The sequence below is a fragment of the Dromiciops gliroides genome, chromosome 4, assembly GCF_019393635.1.
Source record: "Dromiciops gliroides isolate mDroGli1 chromosome 4, mDroGli1.pri, whole genome shotgun sequence".
Lineage (NCBI taxonomy): Eukaryota > Metazoa > Chordata > Mammalia > Microbiotheria > Microbiotheriidae > Dromiciops > Dromiciops gliroides.
The window spans coordinates 486,607,598-486,632,303 of record NC_057864.1 but is presented as its reverse complement, the minus strand read 5'-3'; the positions used below and the strand labels follow the sequence as shown (position 1 = coordinate 486,632,303).

The 24,706-nt window shown below is 48.5% G+C and overlaps 1 protein-coding gene and 1 non-coding gene across 5 annotated transcripts in view; both read right to left on the bottom strand.

Moving 5' to 3' along the window:
* The window catches only part of ATG16L1 (autophagy related 16 like 1), a 32,720-nt gene extending 12,326 nt beyond the window's left edge, over nucleotides 1–20,394 (bottom strand). Inside the window, exons 1-11 of one of the 4 annotated variants that reach the window (XM_044002054.1) lie at nucleotides 20,095–20,394; nucleotides 14,345–14,438; nucleotides 14,027–14,132; nucleotides 13,833–13,906; nucleotides 13,494–13,745; nucleotides 8,567–8,632; nucleotides 4,397–4,483; nucleotides 3,741–3,797; nucleotides 3,491–3,541; nucleotides 2,716–2,818; nucleotides 1,018–1,123 (exon numbers count right to left, since the gene is read on the bottom strand). In XM_044002054.1, coding sequence (XP_043857989.1) covers nucleotides 1,018–1,123; nucleotides 2,716–2,818; nucleotides 3,491–3,541; nucleotides 3,741–3,797; nucleotides 4,397–4,483; nucleotides 8,567–8,632; nucleotides 13,494–13,745; nucleotides 13,833–13,906; nucleotides 14,027–14,132; nucleotides 14,345–14,438; nucleotides 20,095–20,209 — 1,111 coding nt within the window. In that variant the 5' untranslated portion in view covers nucleotides 20,210–20,394. The remainder of the gene's footprint in view (nucleotides 1–1,017; nucleotides 1,124–2,715; nucleotides 2,819–3,490; nucleotides 3,542–3,740; nucleotides 3,798–4,396; nucleotides 4,484–8,566; nucleotides 8,633–13,493; nucleotides 13,746–13,832; nucleotides 13,907–14,026; nucleotides 14,133–14,344; nucleotides 14,439–20,094) is intronic. The other 3 variants (XM_044002055.1, XM_044002056.1, XM_044002057.1) reach the window with 3 other exon arrangements.
* Nucleotides 2,263–2,547, bottom strand: LOC122727134. The gene has a single exon (XR_006353085.1).
* Nucleotides 20,395–24,706: the final 4,312 nt, after the last annotated feature.

Here is a 24,706-nt window from a genome sequence, read left to right as displayed (position 1 = left end):
TGTGGCCTGACACATCATTCTCTGGGAGAAAACCGAGGCCCAATAAGGGGAAGTGTTTTGCTTAAGGCCACATGGGTAATCAGTGGCATAAATGGGCCTCCGGTGCCAGAATCCCAATTAAGACAGTCAGAGACTTAGCTCTTCTCAACAGTGCAAAGATCTGTATTGGTCAGACTGAAAAGATGTGGTCATGGAAACCCCAAATCACAATTAATTCCTCACAGACCCAAGACAATTCCAAAGAACTCATGATAGAAAATGTTCTCCACATCCAGAAAAAAGCACTGTAGATTCTGAATGCAGATTGGCCCATACTTTTTGGTGGTTGTTTTTTTCTTTTTTGAGGTTTTCCCCTTGTGCTCTGATTCTTCTTTCACAATATGACTAATGCAGAAATAGGTTTGATTTTTTTTTGGGTGAGGCAATTGAGGTTAAGTGACTTGCCCAGGGTCATACAGCTAGTTAAGTGTTAAGTGTCTGAGGCCAGATTTGAACTCAGGTCCTCCTGAATCGAGGGCTGGTGCTCTATCCACTGTGCCACCTAGCTGCCCCCAGAAATGTTTAATGTGATTGTACATATACAACCTATATCAGATTGCTTTCTGTCTTGGGGAGAGGGAAGGGAAGGGAGAAAAATTTGGAACTAGAAATCTTATGAAAACAAATGTTGAAAACTCTCTTTATAGGTAACTGGAAAATAACAAAATACTTTTATAACACTTTTTTTTTTGGATATTATTTTTGATAAATACTTAATGTCAGCTATCATTCAATTTTCTACTACCCAGACTAAACATCTCAAGTTCCTTCAACTGTCCCACGTGTGTCTGTGTCTCCAGGCCCCTGCTCACTCCATATACTGCTCCCTCTCCTCTAGTCTGACCAACACCTATCAATGTCCCCTCTAAAACGTGCCCAGAACTGAAGATTCCCCCAGCCTCTCTCACACCAATGTTTCCAAAGCAGAATGGAGGCTAGCCTGGTGTCCCTCACAGTTCTTTTACAGGAGTATCTCACCTCCAAACACTTCCCAAAGTTTAACCCTCCGATCCATGCCTCCTGTGGCGAGTAGCCTGGAGCCAGGGCTGAACTGCACAGCGTTCACTTCTCCATCATGAGCGTCCTGGAAGAAGACAAGAAGCCCATCTCAGCTCCCGGCCACAGCTGCACCCAGATGCTGATCAAAGCCAACCCCTCAGAACCAGAAGCAAAGCCTCTCTCATTTCTTGAAGCTGGCCTATTTACAAGTATGGGTTGGTCTCTGGTTCAGAGGGTTTTCCAGTACAGCCTTTAAGGCTGCTGATAATGGGAATGTGCTGTTAGGTGCAGAGCCTAACTTGACAATTATATTTTAAGGGCCCCAACTGGTCTTCATTCGGAGCTTCCTCCCTTGAGGCTCCGTCTTTGCATCAATTGTGTCCTCCAGGAGTTAATGCTTTTCAAACCAATACTCCGCCATAACTATTGTCTGCTGCAGGAGTTGGTTGAGTGCTTTTCAGAAAGAATGACGTAGTAGAGACCAGGCTCCACTAAGGCCCCTGTGCTTCAGGAGGCCTGGGCTGTCAGCGTTTGTCAGTGTCAGCCTATATGGAAGCACCAGCATTGTGAGGGCCAACTACAGGCACAGAAACACTGCAGCGTTTTTAGAGGAAATAAAATCCTTTTCAAGAAAATCCAACTATCAAGCTTCCAAAGTCTAGGCCAAATGCTGAAAAGGCATCTCAGGTTGTGAGAGCAGAGTACTCCTGGCCAGTGAAAACCAAGCAGCAGCAGGAGCTGCGAGGATGGCGGGAGGAAAGAAGGGGACCGCTCATACAATGGGATTTTTTATTACGAGCTTCTCTTCCCACCCTTTTCTAAGAATACAGCATCATGAGCAGGATGTGATGCTACAGGGTCAGACTAAGTGCAGTGTTATTAGGGACTGTCTGATCACAAGCCTAAACCACAATGACCTGGCCTCTTCTCTGAAGGGCTGCCTTGGGGACACTTGTCCTCAGGTCTCTAACTGCCTGGATCTTAGTGCCGCGCTGCAGCTCTTGGTCAACCTTTTGGCAATGATGATTCCCTTTAACTGGCTGGCAGAACAAGATCAGTCCCATTCCCAAGATTCTTGGTAGGTTTAATGGCCCGCCCGCGCCCATGGGCTCAGGCTTGGACCACATCTGGCAATGCTGTTTTCTCAGGCTGTCAGGTGTATAACCACTATGGTTTCTGGCTAGTGAAGACCTTGCCAGGAGCAGGCTATGAATCAGCCCACGAGGTCTCAGCTTGAAAACTTGAGATCACGCACCATCACATTCCTGCCGCGCTCCACCCCATGCTCCTCTGCACAGATTCTGTTGGACAGCAGTCCAGCATGTCCTTCCCTTCTCTTGAGAGAACACACTGAACATGTCCCCAACTATCAGCGGCTCCACCATCCCAAGGACAGCATGCCTCTGGCGTGCCTGGGCAAGAAATGATGGGCTGCTGGGAGCTGTGGAGGCCACAAGAGGGAATGTGATTTCTCAGTGCAGTCAGACCTTTTACTTCTCATCACTGACCTCGGAAAACAGCCAAATCCACTTAAGGTGATAAACTGTGTTGGGCCTAAACCTCTGCTAGAGCTCAAGGAGGGAGGTCTTGTTCAGGTTTGGTAGCACGACTGAGGGAGGTTTGGCAGCAGTGTTTCCCAAGTATTCTGCCACTACTTTTTGGGTGGAATGTACTTACGAAGATATAAACGGCAGTTGTGGGGACCCGCACTTCTTTACTAGAACTAGGATGAACATCTGGGTTATCCTGAGGAACAGGAAAGGAGGAGACAGAACGCCTCCTAAGAGAAAATACAAATGCAAATATGTGAAATCAGAAGATGAAACTTGGCTATGACCAGGCAAGATGGCAGACAAAAGAATCAGAGATGAGCTTGCCTAACCAGGATGTTTCTATTTCTCTACCATCCCCCTTGGCCGATCACCAGAGAACACATGTATTAAGAGGCCTCGGAGGGCCAGCCACCAGGGCAAAGCAGCACTCCCCACTGACTGGATCACAGACTCCAGAGATGCCTAACTGGGTCTGGTCCAGGCTGGTCGTGGGGATCGGTGCCCATTCTTCTCTAATTGGAAAACCATTACAACAGTGAGATGGCCCGCTCTCTATCTTTAAAGAGACGTGAGACTCGTGCTGTACCTCATTATAGGCTGAATTTTCAATGTGAGAGGAATCCAGCCCACACTCCTGACCCCAGCAGCAACCAATGCAAATATCTTTAAAAGGAGAGCTTTCGCTAGCATTAGCATGCCGATTAGGAAGGTTAACAATGGAGGGCACGGAGGGTGGAAGGGTTCAACCACCCCAGCTCCCATCTGAAGGGCAGAGGCACATGCAAGGCTTCCAGGTTAGTACTGTGTATGTCAGATGACCGAGGGCAAGGAAACAGGGGTCAGCATTGTTTCTATGTCCCACACTCACATGCTGGGCTAAGAGTGGATAATGTGTTCACCTGGCAGCATCAGAAGAAGGGTGGTGTCCCAAAAGGGGAGACTCGGACAGACTGGAGGGAAAGGTCAGAGGTCAGCAAGACATAAGAAACAGGAAGTTGAGGGGGGGAAAAGGGGAGGGCAAAAGCTAGAAGAAAAGCTGACATTCAAATACTTTGTATTCCTCCCATCGCTGATACGCTTATGTCTGTTCATTACACATTTGCACATCTACAGAGACATATATAAAAAGGTGAATGTTTTCTAACCTACCCAAAGATATTAGTGATAGAGTCCAGAAGGCCTCCAGCAGGCTGGGAGAGTCGCTTACTAAAGAGGACAGGAGGACAGGTTTAAACCTTATGAACAGTCTCCCCCCAAATCAATCAATACAGTCCACACAAAAAGCAACCTAGGAGAACATCCTACTATTGAGCCCCAAACCCCACGCAGGTGAAACAATATAGCACAGAACCAATCGGAAGATGCACATGGGGAAGGCGGGAGGGAGAACCCAGCTGGGAAGAGGAAGCAAGGTGAGGAAGAAGCCCATCTTTCATTGCATGTCAAGAAACACAAACTTTTCCTAACATGAAAGGAATCTGCTCTCAGAGTTTCAACCTATTCTTAAATACTCTGCAATGAAACGAGAAGAGCCACAGCTGGGCCCATGCAACAGTTTTCTTTCATAAGGCAAAGCTGTGCCACCTTCTAAGCTGTTACACTGGAAAGCTTTCAGAAGGCGAGAGTTCCGGGGTAGGCCAGCCACACGGTCCTTCCTGGACCCCTGTGTAACATGGGACATGCGCATGGCAGACCCTCGGCACTGCCGTCCCCTTCTGATGCCTCACTCTGTCAGGTCCAACACTGGCCTCGCTAGGGGGTATGAAAAGTGGCCTCCTTTCCCTCCCGACACACAATGTGCTTACGTGGCCGTCCGGCTGACTGCTCGAACAGGCGATGTCTCCTCAGCTGCGTCTGACGCTTCATCCACAAGCACTTCTATGTCATCATCCCTGGAGAAGGATGGGAATGTTTCTACTTTGTGAATTGGCTAGTCACGAGTGTCTCCTGCAATTCCCCAATATAATTTCTCATCCATCAACAACCTCTAGAACTAAGCCACGCTGAGAACACTAGTGGGAAATGTCAAAAGTAATTGCTCACATCTGAAATCAAGTCCAGGGCTGCACAGAAACACCTCACTTCCAAGCAAACTTTTGGCTCCTTTACCCATCCATACCACCTGTCCCCTTGGAGTGCCAGGCAAGGCCACAGCCAGACCAGGCACAGCATGAGAATCGGAGAGGGGAGGGTGGCTGGTGAGATAAATAACAATATGGCACAATGAAGGAGCCCTAAGCTGAGGCCCATGTGACGGCAGCCTTGGGAGTGACTCCATGCATAGAAGAAGCTAAACTAAGAATGAGGAGGGCTGCAGAGGGGAGGTGGGCAAGGATCTGCCAAGCATCCTGACGGCCAGCCACAGGCATGAGAGAACAAGGGTCAGTGAAGTCAAAGGAAGTACCTACATGTGCACGGGCTTTAAAAGAGTGAGCCGGAGCCTAAAGCCCCTCAAATTTCACTCTCAACAGGCTTTGTGCTGACAAGAATCTATGAATCCCTAGCCCTTCAAAGTTCAATGCTTCTAGACCAGGCGCTCCTGATGAGTGGCTGGCCACGTGTGCCTTCTGTCTCTCAGTTCACTCATTTGGGTGCAGGCCTCAGGCATACTTGTCCCAGGAAGCCCCAGCCTGTTAACCGGTGGCCTCAGAACTCCATGTTCCCACAGCCAAGAGTTTTTGTTTGTTTTCAGATGGATGCAAAAGGCTGCTCCTCCCAGCGAAGTTGCTGCATTTTTCATTCATATCTCCTCTTAGTGGGGGAAGGAAGTGTTGTTATTCTTCAAATTTAACCCCTCCCCAATAAAAATCTGCCTTCTCTCCTTGCCACTGTCCCCTCCCCAACTGAGAAAGAAAACCAAAAGTGATTTGTTCTGATGCTTCCGTAGGGAAGGGAAAGCAAACAAAAGTCCACAAGAACATGAAGAAGAGATCTGTCCTCCACGGTTTGCAGTGTCTAGCACACGGCCCTGACCTCGGTTCCTTCTCTCTGTGTCCCTCTTCTGAAGCATCCACACTTGGAATTGGGAGACACTGGGCTCACCCGGTGCTGACCCCTAGTATCCTTGAGGCTCTGGGCAAGTCACTGCTCTCGGTCTCAATATCTGTTAAGTGTCTTGCTGGTGCCATCAGAATTTTAGAACTTGAACCTTGGGGGCCCTTCTTCTGACAGGTGACCAGGCCTGGCCAGCTAGAGGAATTGCCTGATGTCACCCAGGGGTGAAAGAGTGCATTTGTCAATTTAAGCTTAGACCTGCCACCGAAATGAAGTGACGTGCCAGGACCCACTACGTGGCTGCAGAATTGGAGGTGTCGAGTCAAGCTCACGTGGGCTGAGCAGATCATTTCTTTAGATCTGATAAATTCTGGAACGATCTGTACAGGCAGCATCGAAGGACATACCAAAGTTCTTGTATTGAACTCAACCGATTCCCCAGAATTTGCCTCCTCTACAAAGCTTCCAACGTGGTTGGGGAACTTAGGTCCTAAAGACACACCTTTAAGTGGTGTAATGGAGAGCACCCAGCCAATGCACCCGTCCCATTCTGAGCTGCTACACTACACTAGGAAGAACATTCAAGAGGAAGGGGCAGAAAACTGTGAAGATGCAAAGAATGGAAAATGGGCTAAGACACAGCAGAGTGTGGAGAGGCTCCAAAACACTTAAATCAATGGTCCTGAACTGTCTGTGTGTCTGAGCTCCATCACTGCGCAGGGCCCTGCACATGGCAGGCACTTCAGTGTTTTCTGAATGTCCCTGAATGGGGTGGATGTGCCCGTGACAGTGTGGCACACCAGTGCCTGCTATTTCTCCTGTTTCTTCTAATGCCAAGGGAAGAATAGGGCAGCTTAATGACGAGCTTAGGGGAGAGAAAAGGGACCTTATGCCCTCCCATATAACTGAAGGGAAAGCCCCGCACACAAAGTTTCACAGCCAAAGGTTTTGTTTAAAAGCTGCTTTAAAGAGGTTTTGTTATTTCTGAAGCATGCATCTGTTCCCCAAAGTTACCCATGAAAGGTCAGTAGAAAAGCAAAGCCATTTGCAGCCTTATCTACAATAACAGAAGTACTAAGATACAGGGCAATGTCCTGCTATTTAAAAGAACCACCATTGCATGAGTTGGCTGCTGCACATAGGGCTGGGAGGGATGCTGGGAAGCTCTTTTCAAAGGTCCCCGCAGTCTCCATGACCTCCTCTTCCCAACAATCTTTCTGCCTATTGACGTGACCTCTCGCCACACATCAGCATCAGAAGGGCAGAGAAGGGGTGAGCTCTCCAGGGAAGGTTTTCCCTCCTCTTCCTTGCCCTACGTCCCTCTTTTCTATCTGATTCACTCCCTGCAAGATTCTACAAGCAATTGTTTTGAGGTCACATTCTTCTGTTAATTGCTGTACCCAAAGGGCCAAACATAGCAACCCCTGAAGCTTCTGATGAGGCCACTGGCTTTGTACAACTGTCTTCTGCTCCTACAGCTTAGGGGCCTATTCCCTGGTAGGATGGAAGAGGACTTGAAATGCTCTCTGCATATTACAGGGGAGTTACCCCCTTCTTACCTCCCAATCCCTTTAAAATCAGGAGGCATTAACCAAACAATGACTTCTGGGGAGGGAAAAAGCCCCCCTTATATATCGAGACCACTGAGGTAGTTAATGCACCCAATGGTCTTGGGAAGGCAAGTGACAATTGTACTGCAGTTGTAGGCACAGTTAGCCTCTGAATCATTTCCCACAGACAAAGTGACTTTGCTTAGCTTCCTTTTGATGCCAGTTATGCATTTAAGACTTGAAAAATTGGATTCCAAGCACAAGCTAAATAAATTCTGAGTCAAGCAGAAGAAAGGGAGGGTGTGGTCAGACACCTCACCCAGGAGCTGGCTGTGTGGGTGAAGGTCTAAATGGACAGAGGTGACATCCAGGGAGGGTTTCTGGCTTTTGGAAAAATGACAGTAAGAGAACAGGGCTATCTGGGCCTTTGGGGGCTTCACAACTCAGTGCTGGAGGAGAAGAGGTGCTGGGCTATCTGGCTCTTCCTCCTCACACTGCTCTGCAAAAACATCTATTTCTAGCCCAGAAAATGGCCAAAGTCAAGTCCTGTGTGGCCACTGTGGGAAAGAGAGTTGCCCAGGCTAGGCCAGCTAAGGAGTGGCCTGACCGTTGGCCCACCCTGTTTCTCTAGTGGCCTTCACAAGATGGGGGATGGCCACTGCTGCAGGTTGGCGGCTTCTGACTGCCAGCAACGTTCCTTCCGTTTGTGGCTCTGAGCCAACGGTCACTTCCTCATTTGAAAACACAGAGAATATTACCCTCCTCCCTCCTGGAAATTCTGACCATTTAAAAAGAATCTGGGGAAATGATGCTGGTGTCCCTTGGCAATGCCAAGGATGGATGAAAATGAGGACCATGATGGAGGCCTGGGGTAGGGAGAGGAAAAGACCCCAAACGGACATTTCCCAAAAGGAAGTATTAAGAGCGAGCCGGGGAGCTGTTTGTCTTCCAAAGCAGCCAAGCCTTCAGGCTGGGGAAGAGCCCTTTGGTGCTAAAAGCACTTTCCCCCATTTCTCCTCAAAGACCTTGCAGAACCTCTGCTGGGGAGCACAGGAGCTGGCTTTGGCTTCTTGCGGCCCCACTATGTGCACTCAAGGCAAGAGAAGGCAAACAGTGGGGCCTCATTTGGGTATTCTTTAAAAGCCAGAAATGAAAGCTGCCCTGCTGGCCCAGAAATCCCATCTCCTCCTCCATCACACTCAGGGTGCTGAGTCCTCCCATGAGCCAAGAGCAATCACAGCCTATCGCCAGGACAGCCAGTGTCACTAGGACAGGGTGAACAGAGGTGTGAGGACCTCCCCTCCCCCCCACCCCACACCTGGACTTCTAAAGCTGCAAGGGAAGTGGGGGAGGATAGGGCAGAGACAGAGGAGGGCTGGGGATGGGCAGAGCCGAAGGCCGGGCTGCTCTGCTCACTGCCTGGATACTTACGGTTCTACAGGCAACGGTTCCTTGGCGGCTTCTGCGAGCTCCTTCTGCAGCCGGGCCTGGCGGCGCCTGGAAAAATGGCCACAGCGTTAAAAACAGAACCAAGACCCTTGGTGTGTACTTAAGGAGGGCTCCATTCTCTCTCTGCAGGGAACTCATTGACTGTTGTATTAAGGCAGTTGGGAACTTATGGAACGTCACAAAGAACGACTGAAACACACACATACACTGGGATGCACATATCCGTGTGTGCACAAGCACACGCGTACCACACACCGCTCATTCACTCTCTCCTCCCTCCCTCCGCCCCCCCCCCCCCACCCCAACCCAGCACAGATGCCTTCTGAGTCACTCCCTTTGCTATCAAAGACGGGACTGAACTGAGAAAGAAGTCATGTGACTTGGTGATAAGGGGAGAACCGGGTGCTCAGCTTCCAAGTCCTTTCCTGGCATCCAACCCCTGCAAAAGGAATGAAGCAGCTCTGACAGGCCTTTCCCAGAGAAATGGGAAGGGCTGTGGGTAAAGTGGCTGTTCTATCTGGCCACTGCCTCCAGGGACAGCCAGCTCATCACCTTCAAACCCCAGCCTCCAGCAGGCCAGTGAACAGCCAAAGATCTGCTGAGAGGGGAACCTTGGCACCCTCCTTGACTCAGTCCCTTCTTCCTTCTCCTCCTGTTGGATCCGCCCAGTCCTCTCGCTGCTTGCTCCCTTTAAAAGGTCTCTCCTGTCTTTCTCTTCAATCCTGCCACCTCCTCTGCCCCTAGAAATCTGCCCACTGGGCTCTCTAGTCTCTCGCTCCAATTCAGGTTGCCAGATTTATCTTCCTGAAACTCTGCTTTCATCATGTGATATGATGGCCTTGCTCAAACCATGAGGGATTACTTTACCAAAAGTACAAAAAATAAGGAAATGTGAAGAATTATGGAAAGGCCCAAGTTAAATAATATAAAAAGAAAAGTCAAACTAGAAGCACCATGTTCTGTTAAAAAAAAAATCATAGGAAGCAGTAATACAAAGCGAGCTAATTGGTGTAGTAATCAATACCAACTTAAGGGTACTTTTATTGTTCAATTATTACTAAAAAATGGGGAAATAAAAAGGCCTTGGATGGTTCTTAGCCGCCATGCCAACCAAGGCTGAATGGCCTTCACCTGGCTTTCCAATCCCCCAGAAGCCAGCTGTGTGACCGTGGGCAAATCACTTAACCTGTCTGTCCCAGTTTGCTAACCTATAACAAAATTATTCACCGTCCAGGGCCGTGAGGATAAAATGAGGTAATATCTGTAAAGTGCTTTTCAAACTGTAAATGCTGCTAGTAATCTGAATGATCATGTTGAAGAAATATCCAAGGGTGTGAGGTGGGGAATGATTCCAATCTGGGCCTTTCAGTTCAGTTCAATCAACATGTATCAAGCACTTATTATGCACCAGGACTGTTCTAAGCTAGAAACGGAGCACAAAGTTAAATTCACACTGTTTCTGGCAGACTTGTGCCTAAAACACATAGTAGGAATCTTACCTTTTTTTCTTTGATATGGGAATCCCAAACTAGACTCCTGACTTTCTGAGGGCAGGGCCCCTATTTTAGGACTTCTATGCCCTGCACTCAATAAAGACCTTCCCTTTGGTACTACTGATCCATATAGATAGCATGGCTGGGGTCACATGAGAGAGGGCAGGCCCAACTTCACAGGCCAAAAGTCCTCAAGCCAGTCTCCCAACACCTGCCAACAAAGGCAGACCACAGCCACGGCAGGCTTTCTCTCCCCTGTACCCCCTGCCCAGGTTAGCTGTCTGACTCTACCACCTGACATGGGGGTGGGCTTTGTGCAGGCCCTGGGTGTGGGCAGCAGTTGCCTGAGGCACCATCAGTTCCCTCTGGCGCACCCTGCTTAAGGTCTAGCTCTTCTTTTCCAGTGTGACTGTGCTCTCTTCACTTCCCCTCCCACAAACAGGTTCTCGGTCTAATCAGAAAAAAAGCATATAATGAAAGGCCAAAAGGTTCGCCCTCAGGATGTGGTCAGCCAGAAGAGCTGCTGCTAAAAGCCTTGTTTTGTGTACGGAGGGAGGACATCAAGGTGGCTTGGCTAGTTAAGCCAGGGGCACCACCCCTACTGAACTGTAAAAGGCCTCTTCTCCTGGGCCCATGGAAGAAGAGCTCAGGATCCCTAGAGGGTTTACAATCCACTGTCTCACTGGGGTTGATGCCAATTATGAAGGGTGAGTACTATTTCAGGCCGCCCTTTCTAACTGCTTTGGAGGACCAATGCAGAATTGACCCTGGGAGATCCGTGTTCTCTCTCAAACACAGATATAAACATATAGCTATATCTCTACACAGAGTCTCCAGTACAGTGGATATCTCCAATAGAAAAAGGCCTACTAAAATGCACAGGGGCAGGTGGTCTAAGGGCAGTAACTTCCCAAAAGGAGCCTCTAAAGACACAGCACCACAACTACAGCGACTCTGGTCAGGAAAAGGGCCAGATGAGGAAGATGAGGAAGATAGGGCCGGTGTCTTTTTGAATGGAGCTGATTCTGCTGGGTGTAGGGGATTCCCACTGTAACCACGGCACAGGCTCTGGCAGCTCCTGGGGGCTTTTTGCCCAGGCTCGGTCATAGGTCACAGAGCTAGTATGTGTCAGGAGGAGGAGAACAGAGGTCTTCCTGACTGGGGGCCTTCTGCGCTATGGCCAGCTGCCTCCTGACCCAACCACGGTCGGGAAGGATGCGGTCCCGGAGAATGTCAGCAACATGTAAGTCACAGTGACCAGAGGCCGGACAAGAGCACTAAAGATAACCAACCAACCACGCTAGGATCAAGAGGAAGAGCAAAGAAGACCCAGACCCTGCAGCCAAGGGTGAATGGGACAGTGACAAGAGCTGTGGCCAGGACACTACCGCCCTCCACAACCTGACTCCTGCCTAGCCACCTCTCTGATAGAGCTGCATGTTTATCATTCCTCCTTGCATGCTCTCCCTCGCAGCCAACCTGGTCCTGTAGGAGCAGTCATTCATTCTTAGTTCCCTTTCCAACAGAGCAAGCATAGAACACGTTCCATGACGCCAGTTTCATTTTTGTCTGTATCCCCAGTGTCTAGCACAAAGTCTGTTGAAGTGAAGGCAGAACTACTCAACTCTTCCTATGCTTGTGTTCTCTGATGAAAAACATTTTTGCATAGGGAAGAATGAACAAAAATGGTTAGACGAGAGCTGAAGCTTCAGTTGAGTTAGGAGACTGTAACAAACCACCTAGCTGCCATCAAGGAATTCAGGTCAGACAAAGTGCCAGCCCAGGCTAAGGTCCTACCCTGCTCCAGGCAGTGTGCTAAGCACAAGGAAGACAAAGGATAGTGAAAGAACCGGCAAATGTGACTACTAAGCCCCAGTATGTCATCTGTGAAAGACTATGGGTGGAGAAAAGGAAGTCCTGCAGAATTGGAGAAAGGCAACTGATCAAGTCTTTAGTAATCCTGGCAACTTTTATTCCTGGAGAAATTCTAGGCCATCTTATTGTAAGGATGGTTTGGGGGCATTTAGAAAGGGGTCCAGGACTGAGTTCTGACTCCAGGTTCTGAGGTCAGCAGAAGGCCACAGGCACATGTGGCCTAAGTGGACTGCAGCCAAGCACCTGAGGAAGCCTTTCTTGGTCCCAACAGGGACAAGATGGAGAGATGCTGGCTAGATGGCAACACAGTGAAGCATCCTGGAGACTGACAGAGCTACTGAAGCCAAAGGTTACTCATTAATGGACTGGGCTAACTTGGAGGAGTGTCCAAGGGATCCATCCTTGGCCCTGTACTGTTCAACATCTTTATCAAAAATTTGGATGAAGGCACCTAATCCCCTTTCTACCATCAAATCTACAGGTGACACAAAACCCAAGAGCCTAGAACATGGAGCCAAATTGAACAGTATGTCCCTCAATAGGGGAGGTGTGATGAACCCAAAATCTGCATGAGAAAGAGGGTAGACACGCACAGGCATGCATGCAGACGCAGACACAGCCAGGCTGCCTTAGCAGAGGTAATGACAAAAAGGCGGAAGATACAGTCTTACTATATTTGGTCCTGGTCAGACTATATCGCTTAACACAGTCTTACATTAGCACTAAGGTTCTTTCCCAACTCTAGTTCTGTGACACTTAATAACGAACATTGACAAACTGGCTACACTCAAGAGGATGGTAAGGAAGGTAGCTATGCAAGGAGGAGTTGAAGGCCCTGTGGACATTTCTCTGGGCCTGGGGCACAGAAGGCTGAGGCAGAGAGAGACCCTCAAGTATCTGAGTCATCACAAGGGAGAGAGATCCAGAGACACCAGATATAACTTACAGAAAGGCGGATTTGGGCTCAATGTCATCAGAACGTGCAAATAATTGGAAGACTCAAAGCATCTTGGGCTTTTTTTTAGCACTGGTGGTTTTGAGGAGGCTGACAATGTGTTTGGGATCTTAGAAAGGGGATTCTCATTCATGTACAGGTTGGACTAACTGGGCTCTGAGGTGCTTTCCTATTCTGAGATTCTGTAGAACATATGGTTGTAGGGGTAGAGAATCAAAGGCATGGTCTTGTCAGGCATTACTAAGAATCTACTGTATTTGTAAAATTCAGAATGTCTAACTGGAAAATCCATTAGTTTTCTAGAATGTACCCAATCAACCTGGTAACAAATGCTTTGGTGAGGTCACTAACTGGAGATGTTCCAGAAAGCTGACTTAAAAACAAACAAACCACATACTTCAAAATAATAAAATGTCATATGGCTTTAAAAAACTGTTAGTTTCTGGTGGTGTGAAGATACAACAGGCAAATCAAACAAGGAAAGTGAATTTCCTGGTGCCTTCCAGAGGCTGAGCACCAGGTGAAGTCTTCCTTTGTACTCCTCCTAGTTAAGAATGAAAAGCCCTCCAATGTTACGACATCTCACCGGGAGTCCTTCTCATTTTCTGCGTTGAGACGATTGGCCTCCTGGGCTTTCTCGGCCATCCAGCGAGTGACCAGCTCTTGGTTGTCCTCAGTGGTCTTCCTCAGTTTCTCTTCTAAGGCAGTAAAGGTGATCTGCAGGGCATCATATTCATCCTTTAGTGTCTGGTTGGCTCTTTCGAGATCCTGAAGTTTATTTCGAAGTTCTTGGCACTCAGTTTCCAGCTCACTGATTTTCTGCAAACATTCAGCAATTCTGGAAGTACACCAAGGCAAACAAGAGGGAATAAACAACAGGTAGGTCCCAACCACCAATCTCTGGGAAAGTAGTATTTCCACTTACTTTGCTTCATTCATCTGCATCTCCCGGTCCTTCTGCTGCATCTGGTTATTCAGGTCGATTACCGACTGAGCTAACTGGGGGGTAAAGACATTTATTCAGAAGCTGTTAGACAAATCACACTTGAAAAATTATTGGGTGGCTTCCCATCACATTTCCACCTTGATGATACAAATGAGCCAGACAGATGGTCTCACCTCCCCACGTTTTTTATGTAATTCAGTTAATTCTTCTTGATGTTTAATCCTCAGCTGGGCCATTTCTTGTAGCTGAGCATCATTCCACATGCCATCGTGTCCTGGACTAAGATCCCAAAAATCAGCCAAGGGAAGGGCATATGGGGAAGACAAGAGGGAAAAGAATTAAATCAAATCACCTCTGGGATCTAATTTGAATAACAGAACAGCAACATTCTGATTAGCAAAATGATCCAAACTAGAATAAAAATGAATCTCTGGACTGGTGGAAAAAGGAACCAGTTTCCCAAAGGAGAGACCTAATTATTGCCAGAATACCTGATCTCGTGCCTGCTTTGCAAGTCATATTTTTCTGTTTGTAGCTTGTCAGCCAACACCGACTGAAGATCTGACTTCTCCAGCAACTTATTATCTGTCAGAACAAGAAATCCAAGCGTGAGGAGCAAACCCAAAGGCATGCAGCCAGAACTAAATGACCGGGGATGCATCCTCAGTATCGCACACATAAACTATGCTTCATGCTCTACTTTAAACCCCAATATAGGTAGCCAACTGAAATGTGTGGTTGCATTTTAATAAGGTGAGAGTGGCATTAGGGCTTTCTTAATGAATCCTTAAGTAGGAAGAATATGAATGGCTTTCATTCGAAGCCTGCAGGCTTCAAGCTGCGCAGGATAGTTTTCTATCAAAGTTACAGATCAATTGCCTCAACGGAAACCAGGAAACCCGAGAGCTTCCCACTTAAGATCCTTTATGGCCGAGGAAATCAAGGCCCAGGGAGAGTCTGAGATTTGCCTTGGGTCACCCAGCTGCTGGGTAGAGCCAGCTCTGGAACACAGGTTGTCCTGGTCCGAGTATGGCGCTTGCTCTTAAACCCTAATGCTGCTGCCACCTGACAGCTGGCTGGCCGGTTACTAACCTTTTCTGGTTGTCAGACAGTAACACAAAGGATACAGTTCCTAGGGCCATAGTTTTGGAGCTGAAAGGGACTGAAGAGACCATCCAGTTTAACTCCCTTATCTTACAGGTGAGCAAATCGAGGGCCTGACTCAGCTTTCAAGGGAAGTAAGAGGAAGAGGTGGCATTTACAATTAGGTCCTGTGACTCCAGAGCCAGTGCTCCTGCTCTGCTAAGCAAGAACTTCAGCTCTTTCCATCCCATTTCCCTGAAGAGCTTCTCACCTCTGATTTTGCTAGTCACAAGCTTTTGCCAGTTGCCCGATGGGAATGATAGAAAACTCTTAATCTTAATTCAAAAAATACAAAACAACCTCTAGCTCTAACGTCATACATGGCACTGTGTGTGTGAACAGGCATTTATTTTATTTTTTTGACTTAAATAGAATTTTATTTTCCAAAATAAATGTAAAAACAAATTCTGACATCAATTTTTTAAAACTTTGTGTTCCAACTTCTCTTCCTCCCTCCCTTCCCACCCCCCACCCACAAGAACTCAAGCAATTCAAAATTAAGTTATACATGAGTAGTCATGGAAAACATTCCTACATTAGCTAGGCTGTGAGAGAAAACGGTCAAAAACCAAAACTTCAGATTAAGGAATTGACAAAAACCAAAAATTTTTTTTTTAATTGTTTCTATCTGTTTTCAGATACTATCAGTTCTTTCTCTGTAGATGGACTGCAATTTTCCTAAGTCCATCAGGGTTATATTGGATCACTGCCTTGCTGAAAATAACCACATGCTTCCCAGCAGATCATCTTACACTACTGCTGTTATTTTGTATACAGTACATTTTACTCTGCTTCAGTTCATGTAGGTCTTTCCAGGTTTTTCTGATAGTATCCTTGAACAGGGATTTATTAAGCACCTACTAAGTGCCAGGCACATATATTATCTCATTTGATCCTTACAACCACCCTGGGAATTGGTGGCTATTATTGTGACCACTTTGCAGCAAAGAAACTGACGGAAGTTAAATGACTTCCCCAGGGTCACACAGCTAGTTAAGTGTCTGAGGCGAGATTCAAATTCAGGTCTTCTTGACTGTAGGCTCAGCACTGTATCCACTGTGCCATCAGCTGTCACAAAATTACTGTTCCAACTCTCAAGAAGGTTAAAAACCAGCCTTTCTTGAAGCTAGGGCTTAACCTGCTTGTGGCTCATTACACTGACTAGGTGTCTCACCTCCAGGGTGTTATGGCTTCTTGTTACATGTTTACTTCTCTCTGGTGCTTTAGCCATAATCCTGTGGGCCAAGCATCCCACATGATCCTACCAAGTTGATTAACTATTATCATCAAAGCAGTGATGTGCACCCTGACCGAGGGGGTCCCACTATGGCCTTATGACAAATGATGGTGGCCATATACTTTAGGAGTGCTGAACAGAAACATTTTTAAAAGCCAGCAGGTCAGAGCATTCTGCATCCATGATATGACTGTAGATCTTCCAATGGACATGAATTTTTAGAACTTTTGTAGATGGGCCAGCCTTTCTAAAGAAGCCTTCGATGATGATGGAGAAGGCAGAGAGGGTCAGCTAGCAGTAGAGCTCTTGTCTCCCTCTTATTTTCTTCTGCTCAGTAGGGGAGAATGGAGAGACACTCATCTGTCCCAGAAAGACCACGAGGAATTGGGTCAAGTTGAGGTCTGCCCTGGGGAGGGTGGGGCAAGGGGGAATGCCTCTTTCTAAGCTTATGTCTGGTCTTCCAGGGAAGAGAATGCCCAGGATCAGCACGGCAGCAGCATGCCAGCCACACTCTCAGCTCCCAGTGATAAGCCATATGGCTCCATAAAAGGTCATCTCTGAGGGGCAGAGAGCCAGGCCGGCTCAGGAAGAAACAGAAATTGAGCACAGAATCACAGAGCTCAAAGAGGCCACACATCACACTAGGATTAAGAAATGAAGACCCTGGATGTGAAGTGATGCTGGCCAAGGTCACACAGCAGAGTCAGGCCCCAAACCCAAGCCTATTGACATTCAGTGGGGCTGCCGTAGGGACCTGAACAAACATTTCTCTGACAAGTGGGCATCTGGGCCCTGTTGGACCTCTTCACCAGGGCACAATACAATGGGATCTGGAGGGTTCAACTGTGCCTTCTGGGGCCGGTAAGAGTTGTAGGGGAGTCCCCTGGCCAGGAGCTAATCACTCCTACCCTAATGAGTAATCAGCTCTCTCAAGACTTAAGTGTTGTACATGGGACAAGCTGCTCGGCAACCTGAAAAAGGAAATGGATTTCAAATGAAAAACTACCTATGCTGGGGCAGCTAGGTGGCGCAGTGGATAGAGCACCGGTCCTGGAGTCAGGAGGACCTGAGTTCAAATCCAGCCTCAGACACTTATCACTTACTGGCTGTGTGACCCTGGGCAAGTCACTTAACCTCAATTGTCTCACTAAAAAAACACACCAAAAAACTACCTATATTGTTGGTAGCACTCTGAGGGGTTGAACAATAGTCATATATGCAGGAAGTACTCAATAAATGCTGATATCAAGGTGTAAGAAAGTCAGTCATTGTTTAATAATGCCTTAAAGTAAGTTCATGACAATTTTTCTAACTTGGTCCTAGTATGAAAAGAATCTAGAGTGGATTTTCTTGACCTTTATATACAAGTTAAATTTTAATCCTATGTGGTTATTAATAACATTCCTAAACACAATACTGACCTTTAAAGGCATACTACAAATATTTGAAAGAGTGTGGAGGTGCAAGAGATATGGAAAAGAATAAAGATAAGCTGCAACCAGCAGCAACTATTACTGGCACCATTTTATTTTGTTGTTGTTGTTTTCAAGTGAGGCAACTGGGGTTAAGTGACTTGCCCAGGGTCACACAGCTAGTAAGTGTTAAGTGTCTGAGGCCAGATTTGAACTCAGGTACTCCTGACTCCAGGGCCGGTGCTCTATCCACTGCGCCACCTAGCTGCCCCTACTGGCACCATTTTAAACATCTACTCAGCAGAGAAGCCTTGCAATCACTTTAGCCTTGGCCTAACCTTGGAGTCACTAAGGTCTGGGTTCAAGTCCTCAGACACAAAATGGCTGTGTGACCCTGGGCCAAGTCTCTTAATCAGCCAGTGCTCTTGGCAGCCTCTGAGACAAACTGCCAATCTGCACTGGTAGCGAATTTCCACATCCTGAGCTCCCCATACCCACCAGGGCGGTGGAATGGGCATAGAACTGCATCAGGTATTTGGGTCAAGAATGAGTTGAGGTAGCCAGGAGCCCTGCTCTCAGCATCACTAACAAACTAGATGGCTGTCTAGTGAGCCTATAGCCATACTCCTCTTGAGGTTAATGGCTGCCAGTTCCACGTTCCCATCTGGTATTTCTGACAGTTACTGCTGTCCTGGGCTAGAAGTCAAGCTCTCTCCATTCTCCAGGATGGGAGTAGGGGAGGTGGACTCCAATATTCTCTATCACCTCCTATCATGCTCGCTGCAACAGTGGGTAAGCGTCAAGATGGCACAGAGGAGAGTGGGTTTGGCAGCCGCTTTCCTGGAAGGGCACCTGGAGAATCCCTTGTCCCTGGGGCTGCTCCTTGGGTGGGTCCCAGCCCAGGGGTGATGGGGGAGAGCATCATTTGACACCTAGGAGCTCATCTCCTAGCCCAGGATGCACAGGGGGCAGTTGGTTCTCCCTCCATTCAGGAGGAACTGAAAGGTGCCCCTTTCAAAGGTGATAGGGAGTGTTCAAAGAAGGAAAAGAGTAGCCCAAGGAGAGCATTAAGTAGCAATTATTCTCTTGGATGGAGTAGAAAGTTAACCCCAAACTGCATTTTAACATACTGTGAACTCTTCCTTTTTCAAGATTCCTATAAATGTGACCTCAGATTGTCTCATGGTAGGGATGTGGCCAAGGGCATGAGGGGCTCTGCTGGTTTGGAAAGCTCCCTTTCTGGGCAAGAAACGCTCGGTTTTGGTTGATGCTAAATAAAACGGTTTGGGGTAAACAGGCAGAAAATGTAGAGTCTGGCACTGGTATTTCTTCTCCACTAGTACAAGTATTATTATAAATATGGGAAACAGAGCCTTCTGTGAGCCACCAAGTGCCTTGATGGCATCAGAGGGAGGCCAGAACTTTGGGAGCTCCCCTGACTCCCAGGCCATTGGTCTGTCCACTCCGTTAGGAAGGTCGCTCAACTCAACATCACCTAAAAAAGGAAGCGCATCAAGCACTGGAAACATGGGAATGAATCACGGAGCTGTTTTCCGAAGGAACTTTTGGAAATGGCAGAGAGAGAGAGAGAGAGAGAGAGAGAGAGAGAGAGAGAGAAGGAGGGAGGGAGAGAGATGGAACCGCCAGCTTGGGGACAGCAGAGTGTCAAGTGGCGTTTATGACCAAGAGGAGACGGTAGGAAGGTGGGGACCATGACGAGTCACCTCTTATCAGCACCCCCCCCCCGCCCCGCCCCGGGACCCAAGGCCAGGCCTGGACACTGCCCTGATGGCACCGGGACAAGGCCCAGGCTCACCCCGACTCTGCACCCAGACAAGGGGCTTTCCCCTGGGAGCGGGATCAACCCCCGAGAACCGGTAGGTCTCACTAGGAAGCGCCCCCCCCCCCCCAGCTGGAGGTGCGGGTGATGCCCAGCCTTGCCCCACGCGTAGAGCGATAATGTCTGACGGCGAGGCCGCGGCTCCTTCAGCTCCGTGGGGCCCTGGTCCTCCTTAGAGGGAAGCCGGGGCTGGGGCGCCCCTCCCCCCCGATTTCTCCCCTAAATGCTGGGGGGGGCAGTCTGTCCGGGCCTCTCTCTGCCCCATGGGCACCCGTGGTCAGGGTGTGGTCACCACACCCATCTTTACCCTAGACCCCGACCCCCATCCCTAACGCGTCCCCACGGGGTCAGCGGCTTGGGGTCCCTCCACGCCGGTTCTTTGTATTAGCTCAGCCTCTGGCTCCTTCACACCCCACACCCATGCCCACGCGGACCCGGCCCACCCGGCCCCCAGTCTCCCCGCCGGCCCCTCGGGACAGCATCGATCGCCGGCCGGCCCCCCTCCCCGTAAGCGCCTCGAGGGCAGGCCCTGCTTCCCGTCCTCCCCGGAGACCCCGACACTGAAGCACGTGTGCAAGCCCGGGAGCCGGGGTCGGGAGGGCGGCTCACACTGCGCGATGATCTCCTCGAAGGCCTGCCTCTGGAGCCGGTCCCGCCGCCGCAGCTCCTCCGCGATGTGGCGCTTCCAGCTCGGGAGCCCGGCGCCCCGGAGGCCCGTCGACATCGCCGCCGTCACCGGCCCGGGCCCTCGCCGCCCCCAGCCGCCTGCTTCCGGCCGACGTCCGCCGCGCCCGCCCCGGCGCCGAGCATCGGGGACGGCGCCGGCTCCGGGTCCGGGTCGGCCGGGCCGGGCCGCGCCTCAGGGCGTCTCTCTCACCTCCGGCAGCCGCTCGCTGGGTGCACAACGGCGGCTTCCGGTCCGCGCCGGAAGCGGAGCGAGCGCGGGTCAGGAAGTCCCGCCTTCCCCGCCCGCGACGCCGACGTGCGCACGTCACGCAGGGGGGGAGGAGCGTCGTCTTCGGGCGCCCTTCGGGAGGTCGAAGCCGGGCGGAGGCGGGGCTGGGGCGGATCCGGGGGCGTGCCGGGGGCGGGGCTCCCTTCGCGGCTATGCTTTCTCGGAAGCGTCTCAGGCAAGCGTGCGCTCGGCTGCAACCCGAGACAGAGCTTCGACTCCCGCCCTTTCGTCCCGCCCTGTCCTGGGACCCGCGTTCATTCTGCTGCTTGCCCCGGTCTTGGCTTGAATCCCCTCTGTGATGGGGAACTCACCACCCCCCAGGACAGCCCATTCCCTTTGATGACGGCCCTAATGGAAGTTTTCCTGACTGCTAGCCTCAATCTGTCTCTGCTCCACGTTCACCCGTTGCTTCTTGTGCAATTCAGTTCCATTCAACTTAATTCAGCTCAGTTTAGTGCAATTCAGCCCATTTCAGTTCAGTCCAATTCAACTGCATTCAGCACCACAAGCAGTTAGCAGGACCCTACAGCAGTGCTGGCTGCGAGTTGGGCACCCGGAAGGCAAAGACAAATATGCCCCTTGGAGCCAAACAGGACAAGGTTAATGCCTCTGCTTCGTTCCCCCCCCCCGCCCCGCCCCCCGCCTCTTCTTCATTCTCAAGCCAAGAGCTGACACTTGCACTGGGCGTGCTTTTCCTCCGTCCTTTGAGACTTGCGACACCTCTGCGGCTCTTATCTTCATCCATGCTTTACAGAATGGGGAAACCGAGGCTCAGCGAGATTACATAACTTGCTCCCAGTCACAGGTAGTTAGATTCAGGGCTGGAATCTCTTTTTAAACAGATTTTTGTCGCTGTCCCCCCTTCACCTCCTTCCTTCGGCTTCCTCCTCATCTCTGCCTTCTGGCAACCCCACCTTCTGTAGGACGTCTTTCCTGGTTCCCCAACAAGCCTGTGCTTTTCCTGAGGTTTCCTTCCATTTTCACAGTATTTTCCTTGTATATACATGATGATCTGCGTGCTGTCTCCCCTTTAGAACAAAACACAGGGACCCTTTCTTTGTCTCCCCAGTACTTAGCTCATGGCCTGGCGCCTGGTAAGGAGTTCATAAATGCAAAGATGCTGTCTGTCCCTTTCTCTCCAAGAAGCTGGAAAGTCCAAATGGCCCCGTGTTAAGGCAGACTGACTATTGGGTCGGGGGTCTAGAAGTGCACCAACTGCGTCTTTTACCTTTAGGGTTCCTGGTGAGCGTCATATGCAGAGTTTATGGCAGTCACTTTGGTGGGTTTGTCTGCTTACATTAAATTCGAAATTTCCCTGAGGATCAGTGAGCTCATTGGTCTCCATTAAATAGATTTCTCTTTGAAGCAAAGTTGTCTGAGTGGAATTTCTCTCACATGTGGCCTGCTATCTATCTGTTGGCAAAAAGCCAGTCAAAGTAAATAGAACACTGACCTTTAGCAGAACTGGTTTAGAGACACATGTATACTTTGTCCTCAGCCCTGTGCTATGGGTTAGATACAAATTTAATAAAGACTTTAATTTAATTTCAATTTTAAAAGGCAAGCCAGAGACTTTGTCCTCAAGGATCTTAGGATACACTTCAGAGGTCATAGGATTTACAGCTGGCAGGAACCATGGAGATCATTCACCCCCCCCCCCCCACCATTTTACAGATGAGTCATCTGAGGCCTGGAGAGACTCACAGGGTATGGTACAGAGTCCCAGTTTTGGAGTCGAGGGTCTGGGTTCAAATCCTTGCATTGCAACTTTTCTACCTGTGTGATTAGGGGCACTCAGTCATTCTAAGAAAATGGCACTAGAGGAACTGATCTAGTCTCTCTGGAAATGCCACCAGAGCTAAACATGAAATACCAAATTCCAGTGACAATTCAATTTAACAAACATTTATCTATATTGCATACAGCTGTGTCAAAAGATGGTTTTAGGACTGGGGTACAAAGAATGACATAGTCCCTTGCCTTCAGGGAACTTACAATCTAATGGGGCTGTGTGACCCTGGGCAAGTCACTTAACCTCTGTTTGCCTTAGTTTCCCCCTTTGTAAAAAGGGGGAAATAATAGCACCCACCTCCCAGGGTTGTTGTGGGGATCAAATGAGATAATATTTGTAAAGTGCTTTGTCAGTGTCTGGTACTTCGTAAGCACTATAGAGTGAGAAGGAGCCAGAGAGCTCATCTGACCCTATTCTCTCCTTTTATAAGATGAGGCTTAGAAGGGCTGAATGACTTGCTGGTCAAATGACCAGCTGCTGGTCAGTCCTGAATCTCAGGCCAGAGGTCTCTCTACTGCACCCTATGATCCCTCCTTGATGCCCCTGCTTCTTAATGCTTTCTGGCAGATTGTGGTGTGTTGTGGGTGTTATTTGGGTTTGAAGGATGCACAAAACCAAGGTTTTCATGTTTAAAATGGTGAGAGAAAAAAAAGGTGATTGATGAGTAACTCCTCCTTCCCCTTCCCAGCTCCCATATGTTCTTTGCATCAGCAAGCGATGCCCCTTCCTATCCTTTCTCCCAGAAAAATTCCTGAGTCTGGGATCTTCCGAGGTCCTGTCTAATTTAAGCACCCTCCCCCTAAAGGAAAGTATTACTCGGTGTGAGAAATGTCTCATTTTTCTTTGTCAGAACTTCAGAACAGGAATTATATTAGGAAATACTGTCATAAGAGGTAAGAAGAGTTTCTTTTCTCTTTTTCTTAAACAGAAAGTGAAAGGATGCCATTTCAGAGTGCGATTCTTAAATGACTCACCCGATATTAATAGTTCTGTAGGGAATATAACAAAGCCTTTGTTCTTTCACACAGTATAACTATAGGGGACATGACAGTTTAAGAGGGTTTGGGGGAAATAGATAAATAAATAAATTTTGCGTGTCATGGAGTGTCTTCAGCTGGATTCTCAAATGAATATTAGTGCCTTAAAAAATCATTACGATCAAACGGTGATTTGTTCACCTTTCTCTGAAAATGAAGAATTCCAGGCAGGTCGGTTTTCTAAGGATACTTTCTATCTCTTTGTATACATCCTGTTATATCTGAACTGCATCCCTGGTTTGGGGGGAGATGACCTTCTGGCCTGTGGGCAAGATGAGGACCATCTGATTTGTTGGCTTGTGGGAATCATGCCTGTGCATGAGAATATAAGCATGGGAATGGTCAACAAAGCTTGGACAGTGGACAATTGTATAATCCCTGTAGTTAACTTGGATGAATAAACCCAGTGCTTTCTTGAAATCATTGACTAAAATTGATCCCCAACCTTGCTGAGCATTTTCCCCTGTGTACAGTAGCACTGATGTCAGATCAGCCAGAGTGACTATTGAATCAGACTCTCCTGTTGCCCCTGAAAGGAAATTCAGTTTGAATATACTTAGCATCAGAATATTTGACCTGGAAAAGAAATTAGATTTGGGACTAAGGGGGATAGATTGCAGGAGAATCATGAACTTGGATGGGAAAAATGACCTCTTTTTTTCTCCACAAACCTTTCAATGAAACTTAGTACTTCAGTTTATTTTATGCATTTAAAACCATAATTCCAAGAAGGGGTCGAAAGGCTTTGCCAGACTGCTAAAGGGGTTGGAGATACAAAAGAAGGTGAAGAAGACCCTCTATCTAATGCAATCACAGATTAAGAGAGAAGGCTTCAAGTGACTTGCCCAAGGTCACACAGCTTGTACTTGTCAGAGCTAGGACTCCATTACAGTTATTTTGTCTATGTGGTCTGTGCTCTGTCCAGAATGCCATCCTGCCCATTGTAAGTTGCATTCATTTTTAGACAAAACATGCTTTCTGTTGTTGTTGCAAATGAATCTAGTAATATACACAATGTAATTTGGAAATGCATCCTTGGCAAACAATCTGGTGACTATTGCACTTTTAACCCTTAACTACAACGTTTGTTGTTCTTGTTTGTCCTTCATTTTTGAAGAGGACCAATGACATAACCAGTGATGTCTTGACTTGCTCATGACTGGATTTAAGTAAAGCAGAGGTGCACGGAGTCACCGCCCTCACTTTCTCTTCCAGAGTCCTCAAAGTCCAGTGGCAAGACAAAAAATAGGATGACTCGAAATGGCCCAAATGGAGTGGATAACTCTGGCATCTTCAATGTCTGACCAAGCTCTAAGCCTGAACAGCACCAGCTTCATGGCTGTTGGAAGGAATTATTCTCATCTGCCCACATCCCCAGAGGAAATCCTCACATGCTTGGGGTAAACATCCCCTAACTCACCCAAGGCTTTGAGACCG